Source organism: Hemibagrus wyckioides, linkage group LG07 (genome assembly GCF_019097595.1).
Source record: "Hemibagrus wyckioides isolate EC202008001 linkage group LG07, SWU_Hwy_1.0, whole genome shotgun sequence".
NCBI classification, from domain to species: Eukaryota; Metazoa; Chordata; class Actinopteri; order Siluriformes; family Bagridae; genus Hemibagrus; species Hemibagrus wyckioides.
This window is the reverse complement of record NC_080716.1, coordinates 26,787,617-26,796,654: the sequence shown is the minus strand read 5'-3', so window position 1 is coordinate 26,796,654 and position 9,038 is coordinate 26,787,617. Positions and strand designations below refer to the sequence as shown.

At 39.3% G+C, this 9,038-nt stretch overlaps 1 protein-coding gene and 1 long non-coding RNA gene across 2 annotated transcripts; one reads left to right on the top strand and one right to left on the bottom strand.

The window, feature by feature from the left end:
* Nucleotides 1–557: 557 nt before the first annotated feature.
* On the top strand, nucleotides 558–2,365 carry LOC131356785 (uncharacterized). The gene is made up of 4 exons (XR_009205086.1): nucleotides 558–636; nucleotides 717–787; nucleotides 1,177–1,243; nucleotides 1,383–2,365. It is a non-coding gene; the product is annotated as an uncharacterized LOC131356785 (long non-coding RNA).
* A 1,228-nt stretch (nucleotides 2,366–3,593) lies between these two features.
* exosc4 (exosome component 4) lies at nucleotides 3,594–6,126 on the bottom strand. Its single transcript, XM_058393859.1, has 3 exons — nucleotides 5,826–6,126; nucleotides 4,809–5,015; nucleotides 3,594–4,211 (listed from the first exon to the last, which is right to left on the bottom strand). Exons 1-3 carry the CDS (start codon nucleotides 5,994–5,996, stop codon nucleotides 3,852–3,854), a joined length of 738 nt encoding a protein of 245 aa, XP_058249842.1. The 5' UTR covers nucleotides 5,997–6,126; the 3' UTR covers nucleotides 3,594–3,851.
* Nucleotides 6,127–9,038: the final 2,912 nt, after the last annotated feature.

The following is a 9,038-nucleotide window of genomic DNA, read 5'->3' as shown; positions in this document are numbered from 1 at the left end:
CAGCTTCACTTTTTCATTCAAACTCGGTGAACAGGCCAATAGGTGTGTAAAAGCATCTTAAGAGTCCATCAGCTTGTGTGTGAATAACGCTGGTGCTAAAATTACAATATCTGTCATTTAATAAGTGTGTAAATAAAAATCAGATCAGTGTTTTGCAATACAAATGTAATGTCGCATAATTAAACAGTATTCTGCCAAAGCAGCTGTTCCATATGTTAGCTTTTTCAAGAAAAATGTAAACAGTTCCATCAAGAATTTCGTATATATCAAGTATCACACAGTTTAGGCTCATTTTCTGATTTTGCTTTTCAAAATATTCCATCACATTACTTGCCATGTGCTATGAAACAAGAGACAACAAACTGGGCAATAAGTCATGCATCCATTCTGTTCTGTCTGGTCCAACCTCCAAAGACAATGGTGTAGAAATATCCCAGCTAATAAGCACAACTGCTGTAAAAGTGCCAGGGGTGATTTGTATCTTCAGCCCTGACGTTACTTTTTTATTTATTTTCTCTCCAGGTTTTTGATTCTGCATTTTAACAGAGCCAAAAAGACCAAAGACTGCAGACAGGTCAAGGAAAGGAAACCAATTTTCCTCAATCCTAAGCTGCATATAAACAATCCAGAGCAGAGGTTAAAACACACACACACACACAGTTAATATTTTCATGCACTTCCACTTTATCAAACTGAACGTTTCATATGTATTGCAGTTCTACCTTGGACCAGACCAAACAGAGCAGTGTTTCCCAATCCAGCCTTTCTCAAAGTATTCCCGAACACGGTATGTTGCACTTTTCACATACACATCTGTCTTAATGGAAGTCGATGATCATTCATTACATTCTAGCTTCTTTAAGCACACCTCTTAATCTCTTACAGCCTTATATTTGCTGCAATCATGTTTACAACCAATATAAATCACATCCAGGTTAATTAAAGACAAGTTAATGTTTCGTTTCTGTCTTCATCCTTCATGTAGAGAACAGCAGAGCTGAGGCCAGAGAGACAGGCAGTGAAAAAAGCCTGGAGAGTGAGAGACAGAGAGACACAGTGATGGATAATGTGAGGAAGATAGGAAAGAGAGTTGGGAAGGAGGATTGAACAGTGTAGTGTGTACACATGACTTGTGTGTCTGTGTGTGACCTGTATTGTGATGTGTGTTGTTTGTAGGGTGGCTCAATCTCCATGTATCAGCTGATCAGTGTCCTGAGCCATGTTGGAACCTCAACTGAATACGGTGAGATATAAAAACGCATACGCACACATTTAGAAATACAGCCTGCATGTTTAGGAATTATTTAGGAAAACACCTGTAACACCTAAGGAAATATAGTGGTCCATATGTACTATTGCTGTGGCTGTGTCTTTTTTTCCAGGACATTTTGTGAGTGATTGTTCCAGTCACAGACCTCACCAATGGATTACATACAATGACTTGGACGTCACTCAGACCACTGAGGAGGACGTCTTAAAGAAGAGGTCGTCTGACGCCTATGTGCTCCTCTACGAGAGAGTGAGCACTGGCTGAAGTCAGAAGGCTGCAAGTTGATGTGGCTAGGTTTGGAAGGATATTGGGGCAAGTGAGAGATTGTGGCAACATGCAGGAGTGTTGCAGATCCTTTCCTTTAAAGGAAGTGATCCCAAACTCTAGTCCTCCTTCATGAAGTGCTCTAGAGTGGTGAATCTGTGCTGAAGGTATGTAGCCAGCATCTGAAATACAGGTGAAATGGCATCACCTTCTCACAAAAGGTGAAAGAACGGCACATCTTGGTGATAAGTTCGCCACGCATGCTCTGTGGGCCGAATGATTCTGGAGACACCTTGTGCCTGGGTTTCTGGCTGAGGTTGATCCATGGACATTGTAGAATTGTAACTGAAATAGAAATTTCTGTTGTAACTCCCTGATATTCAAAATGGACATATTATATATAAAAAACCCTGAGTACAATCTATATATAGTACATGACCGAGAAAAAGTAATTTATAATGTCACGATCCGGTGTCACCCAGAAGAGCATGGGTTCCCTTTTGAGCCTGGTTCCTCTCAAGGTTTCTTCCTCTCGTCACCTGAGGGAGTTTTTCCTTGCCAATGTCGCCTCGGGCTTGCTCATTAGGGATTTAAATCTACATCCGGATTTATGTGACTTTGCTATGGCATGTATGCACATGCACAGTACTCTACTCAATCCTTAAAGAAGATTTCATCTCTCAAATATCTACTGGTCCAGCAGCTTTAAGTAAATTGTGTTTTCGTAAAGTTTTGTGTCTGCAACTATAAAATTAATTTAATTATGAAAAATGTTTTAATAAGTTGTGTTTTCATAAAGCTTTGTGTCTACAGCTTTCAATTAATGACATTTAAAATAAAACAAATCAATTGTTTTCATAAAGCTGTCTGCAGCTTGAAAATGTTAATAACTGAATTACAAAAATAAATAAATGTTCTCATACCTAGCGTGTGTTTTTGCATTTGTTGTAAAATTTAACCCATGTTGTAGATTGGTAGCTGTCTGACTTTGACGCAGGGAAACCATATGTCTTTCTCTTACCTTCCCTTGTCTGTGCTGCCAAGCAGGTAATACCATGCTCGCTTTTCATGCTTGAAAAACATAAATGAGGGCTTACATTTAGAAAACGAAACATTTGGGCTACTTACAAAATCCAAGAAGAATTCAACAAGAATCTAATTAAATAGCTGTTGAACATGGTGCGTAGACACAAATGCTTTATATTATTTTATACATTTGAAAAAATCCAGTTTGATAATGAGCTTAGTTAATAGAGCTAATAACTAGTCAGTTTTTGATTACAGTCCTGAGTTCAGTTTTGCAAGCATGACTTACTTTGTCATGGCAGATACCGCCAAAGTGTAAAGAGTGTCCGGTATTTTTATGCTGTAATAATGTAATGTGTATGACACAGGACCTAGCTCACAAGTTACATGCAAAACTAGCATTTTACAGGTCTATTATACTGCATGATATACACACACATACGAATATATACACCTACATACACACATGATCTAGTTTATTAAGAAACACCTGCACATCTCATCAGCCAATCATGTGGCAGCATCACAGGTCATGTGCTTCAGTTAAATTTCACATAAAACATAAGAATGGGGAAAATTACAGGAATAGTACAAAAAAATACAGGTCACAAGATTCAGCAAATATTCACGTCACTGTGACTTTAACCACGGCATCCACTGGGATTTTCACAGAATGCAGTATGCAGAATGGTGCGGGGGGAAAAAAAAACACTTCCTGTGTGCAGAGGATCTGCAGGCTGAAATACCGTGTTGATGACAGAGATCAGAGAAGGATGACCAGACAGGAAGTCTGTAGCAACTCAAAGAAACATTCAATACTTCACAGTGATCTGAACATTTGCTGAAACTCGTGATCGGTATCTGCATGATTATATGCATTCTGCGGTCACGTGATTGGCTGATTGGATAACTGCATAAGGTGCACAGATATTCCTAATAAAATGACTGGTGAGTGAGAGTGTGTAGATATTACTGCTTTTCTGTTTGTTTGTTTTTTTTTAACCAAATGTAGATAACACACTTTGCACTGTGATTATAGTGGATGTTTATTCTTCCTTTATTTCTTTTCTTACCCAATGACCATGCTCTGTTCAGGAAATACAAATAATAATAGTACAGAAATATTATTCAATGTCAAATCTTAAACATTTTTGCACCAGTGTTATCTCTTCAAACACCAAGAACCTGTGTTTTAGACATCCAGGTCACCTGGGTCAGACCTGACGCATTCAAGCCTGGTACAAATATAAAACAATAGTTCGTTCTACAGACCAAACTGCAGAAGGACTCGTCACTCTCGTGTCTGCACAGAAACTTCCTGCAGATGTTGGCGCACAACACTGTCCAGCACTTTGCTAAGACCCTTACAGGCCTCCATTGCTGCCTCCATCAGAGCTGGTAGGTGGTCCTGGTGGAGACGGGCATCCATCTGCACCAGTGCGATGTTCTCACTGCGAGGTAGAAGTGCCAGAGACAGTGTGGTGCCACCACCGCTCTCCTCTGCGTGACACAGATCAGCCAGCGGCGTGTCCTCCACAAAACCAGCCGTGCAGGCGCACACGTAATCACGCATGGGAATGCCAGCATCCACCAGGGCCAGAGTAGCCGCATTAACACAGGCACTGTAGTTTCCCCCGTCTGACTGGAGGATCTGCAAAGGAGAACAGAATTTATAAGTGCATGCACCAGAAACATTAAAGTGCAGTTTAACTGTGGATTGCTTTCTTTAAATTACATTTAATGCTTACTAGAAATGCGATTTAAAAAAACCAGGGCTAGTGTTCCTGAGCTAACGCTTTTGTTTAAAAGGGGATAACGCTACACTTTCAGGAAGATAATTTTCTTCTTTTGGTAGATACATTTATTGTTCCTAAAGGATAATGCTCAACTTGGGGGATAAGTCAACCCCACTGGGGGATACTCTTGTCATTCGTGAACTACCCTTCCTAGGGGATAACTCTCCACCTCTCCTACCCTTCCCCTGCCCCGACCTGGGCGATAGCTCTCCCCTTCCTGGGGGATACGCTTGTTGTTCCAGACGGATGACATCTCCCTTCCTGGGGGATTACTTTCCCTATCTCAGGAACTAATCTTGTCATTCCTGAAATGATGGCTTTACCCTTCTTAATGGATAATGCTCCCATTTCTCCATCCACCACTTCCTTAACCTTTAGTTCGGTAACATGTTTCTAAAATGTGGGTAACATTACATCTGTGTGATTTGGGTGAAGTAACCAAGGTCAGCTACCTTAACATAGATGTCAATCTGTGAGCGTGGGTAGAGCTGGGTGAGGACGGCGGCTTCGAAGGTCTGTTTCAGGTGAAGACTCATCTCGCTGGACTTGCGATCGCCGTGTGGTCGTCTTTTCCTCTCTGCCGTACTGAACGTGGCCATGCTGTACTGGCAGTTAATAACTGCTCTGTCGTGAAGGGATTTACTTCTGGACCCTCGAACCTTAAAGAAAACAGTGAAGGATGACGGAAATAGAGTAAGGATGGACAAACACTAACACATTACCTTGCTCACCAACTATATGCTATAGTGTACTGCCCAGTACCCAGAAACTGACCAAGTGACAGTTCATGCAAGTTTGTTTGTTAAGACTAAATGAAGGAGTATGTAATTATTAACCACTTAACAACAGTGTTTTGATGTTGTTAGGAATAATTTCAGCTATGAGTTCCGTCCTCTTATCACACACACAAAAAAGAAAGGAAAAGAGTCCTTGGAGATGTGATGTGGCCCAACATGAAGCAGAGGAAGGAGATGACCCCTTCCTGTTCCAACATGACCGTCACCAGTGCACAAAGCAAGGTCCATAAAGACATGGATCAGTGAGTTTGGTGTGGAGGAATTAGAATCAGAATCAGAATACGTTTTATTGCCAGGTACAGCAAAGGGTCAGCAAGGAGCACTTTACAGTACTAGGAATTTGTCTTGGTGTCAGGTGCAAACATATACACAGGAACATGACTGACCTGCACTGCTGGCCATTCTGTTCCCACACAAAGTTAGGAGCATGTCCAAAATGTCTTGGTATGCTGAAGCATTAACTGAGTGGTCAAGCCTAGCCCCTAAAAAACAACTCCTGAATTCAATGACCTGGAGGCGTGTCCCAAAACTTTTGGCCATGTAGTATATCTATCCATCATACATATTAAACAACACGTTCACGCACTCTTTCCCTCCTAGGGGTATTTCAGTGTTCGGACAGTGTAGTGTGTATTATTAAAAGTCTAGTGTGGTCAGCAGTAGAAGGTGTACCTCATGTGGTCCGTACACCACCGCCAGCGCCTTGGTGTTCCCCTGCTCCATGTACGCAGATCCGTCCGCCTGCGCGAACACCCCCATACGCGCCTGAACTTTTCTCAGCTCGGTGGCCTTCCGTCCATCCAGCCGGTAGCCCTGATCGGACAGCAGCTCGAGTCCAGCCATTCGTAAAAACTTCTCGGGTTTTTTCCCCCTTCTTTCTCCTGTGAAATGCTCAAATCAACCAAACAGGAAGCGCCATGTGCTGATTTACTGCTGCGACTGGGTTTTTGTTTTTCCTAACCACATTCCGGCAAGTCCCGCCTTCTGATTTCTGATTTTGTCGGAATACGGGTGGGGAAACAATGACGTTTTAATAGCGCGACACTGATTACGGGTTCTTGTTTGGTCCAAACATGTCCAACAAGAAAAGAAAAACAACTTCTATTCTCCTCTTAAGTCGCTCTGTCAATAAACACAAGAAGAAGAAGAAGAAGAAGAAGCCTTAAATGATTATCTTCTTGATTTTAAATAAAATATTTCATCCAGCCTTTATCAAAAGGCTCTATTTTATGGGACATTTAATAAACTAGCTGAACTGTTCATGTTTTAAATAATTAGTTATCTATGTAAAAGTCGTTTTTTTCAGTTTCTGACTCAGAAATTGTTTTGTCATATTCTCTGTAATTAATTAATTATATTATAATAAATAAACAAAACACCCTAACAAAATAAGCTTAATCTCATTTATTTATTTGCTTACTTACTATTTATTTTCTTTCTTTTTTTAATTTAACAAAATAGCCTTAACCCCAACCGTGTTTACTTTCTGCCTGTAAATGTTTACAGTTAACATGTTATTATCTTCAAATATTCTGCATATTGGACATTCAAGCTGCTTTATATTCTCCTTTCAGTTTCATATAAAAGTACTGAGATAGAAATGTGAATGCTAGCCCTAACAACAGTGGAAAGTCTTTCCAGAAGACAGAAGGTTATTATAACAGCAAAGGTGGGTGTGAGATGTTCAACAAGCACATATGGCTCTGAGGATTTAGTGTCCATAAACATTTGGCCATATAATTTATGTCATAAGATGTCCAAGTATGTCATATGTAGTCCAAGATGTCCATGTTTTATAAAAAAAAAAAAATCTCAATATCTGTGAATGCTTTTATCTAAAGCATAGATGAGAAAAATGGACACCATCACAGAGCATTGGTGCACACACACATTCTCACCTAGGAACAATATAAATTCCCAAGTCCACCTACCAGCATGTTTTTAGGAGGATTGATTTAATCCAGAGAACGCACAAGACTCTAAACAGGCAGTAAACTAAACTTACGATGAAACTGATGACCCTAGACTTATGAGGAAGCAATGCTAACTACAGCACCACCATCACCACCCTGCATACACCAACACTTTGTTATGCAGAAAGCAACGATTAGAAGGGGGAATGTTCATTTTCAGTACTTTTAACGTGAAGCTTAAAACAAGAGATTTCCCTGATATTTAACAATAAATCACAATGAGGTACAACAACAAAAAATATCTTAACATATTGAACATTCCCCCAATCCTACGCTCTTCCCCTGCTGAACTTAGCGCCACATGATCGGCGCTTGTGATTTATGATGTAATAACACTCATGTAACTTGTTCAGCTCATTTTCCTTTTAAGAATGCAGGACACATTAAAAAACACATTATTTCACAAGGCTCACACTCTAACCATTAGCCTATTTAAATGTAAAAAATATATATATACACTACCGCTCAAAAGTTTGGCTCAAGTGGTTAAGGCTCTGGGTTGGTGACCAGAAGATCAGGGATTCAAGCCCCAGCACCACCAAGTTGCCACTGTTGGGCCCTTGAGCAAGGCCCTTAACCCTCTCTGCTCCAGGGGTGCTGTATCATGGCTGACCCTGCACTCTGACCCCAACCTCCAAGGATGGGATATGCGAAGAAAGAATTTCACTGTGCTGTAATGTATGTGAGACAAATAAAGGCTATTTCTATTTCAGCTACGAAGGAAGACTCCATCAGCCAATCCATCTTGTGGGAGATGCTCCAGGAAGCATGGGGTGAAATCTTATCAGATTATTTTGAAAAATTGACAGCTAGAATGCCCAGGCTGTAATTGCTGCAAAAAGTAGTTTTTTGATGAAGGCAAAGTTTGAAGAAAACATTCATCATTTCTATCAAAATCATTATTTCTAACTCTGACATGTCAGCATGTCCTGTTCTTTTGCTATATTTACTTCAGACTCATTTCTATTCAGTGTGCGTTTCCTGGGAAAACAATAAAAAATTTTTTAATGATCCCAAACTTTTGAGTGGTAGTGTGTGTATACATTATATATATATATATATATATTATATATATATAAAAAACAAATAAATAAATAAATATTTACAAATAAATAAATATTTAAATATTTCAGTGTAAACAATACATTATATATATATATATATATATATATATATATATATATATATATATATATATATATAATTTAGATGTATTGTTTACACTGAAATATTTAAATATTTATTTATTTATACAACATTTAATTTTATTTAAGTATTCGTTGCTTTCTTATTTTGTCTAGGGAAACTTATTGCGAGATTGTATTTAATAGGGATTATATTCAATTGGGAAATAAATATCATCTTTAGCTTTAGCTTCAGCTCATGAAAACAATAGAGAAAGTGTGTTTTTATTTACTCCTGATTTTTTAGCAATGATCAACATGATAATAATTAATACAATGTAGAAGTAATGATGATGTGAAACACTGGTCTCCCAGAATGCAATGCAGTTTTACAACCTGGTTATGACAGAAACACCGTAAGACAGTAAGCGATCTATGAGATGATGAGTGCGATGGCACTGATCTGTTTGCGCAGAGCGTACAGACGGGGAAGTGAGAGAGAGAGAGCTGGACAGATAAGAAAGGATTAAAGCGCCGCTGCATTACTCTGGGGAGGTAGAGATGATTCCAGAGGAAAATCCAACATCACTATCAGCAAGTAGTCGAAAAGCAAAGTGGGGAAAAACTTCTTTTGAATTGAGAATAATGTATTTACAAAATAAATCTTGGAGGTTAATGCGGTTAGTTATAAAAATGAACATATAAAACATTCAGAGTGGGATTTTTCCTCAAAGCGGTGGTTACAGTCGGATGAACGAACGCTGCAAGGAATCAACACAAGCACTATG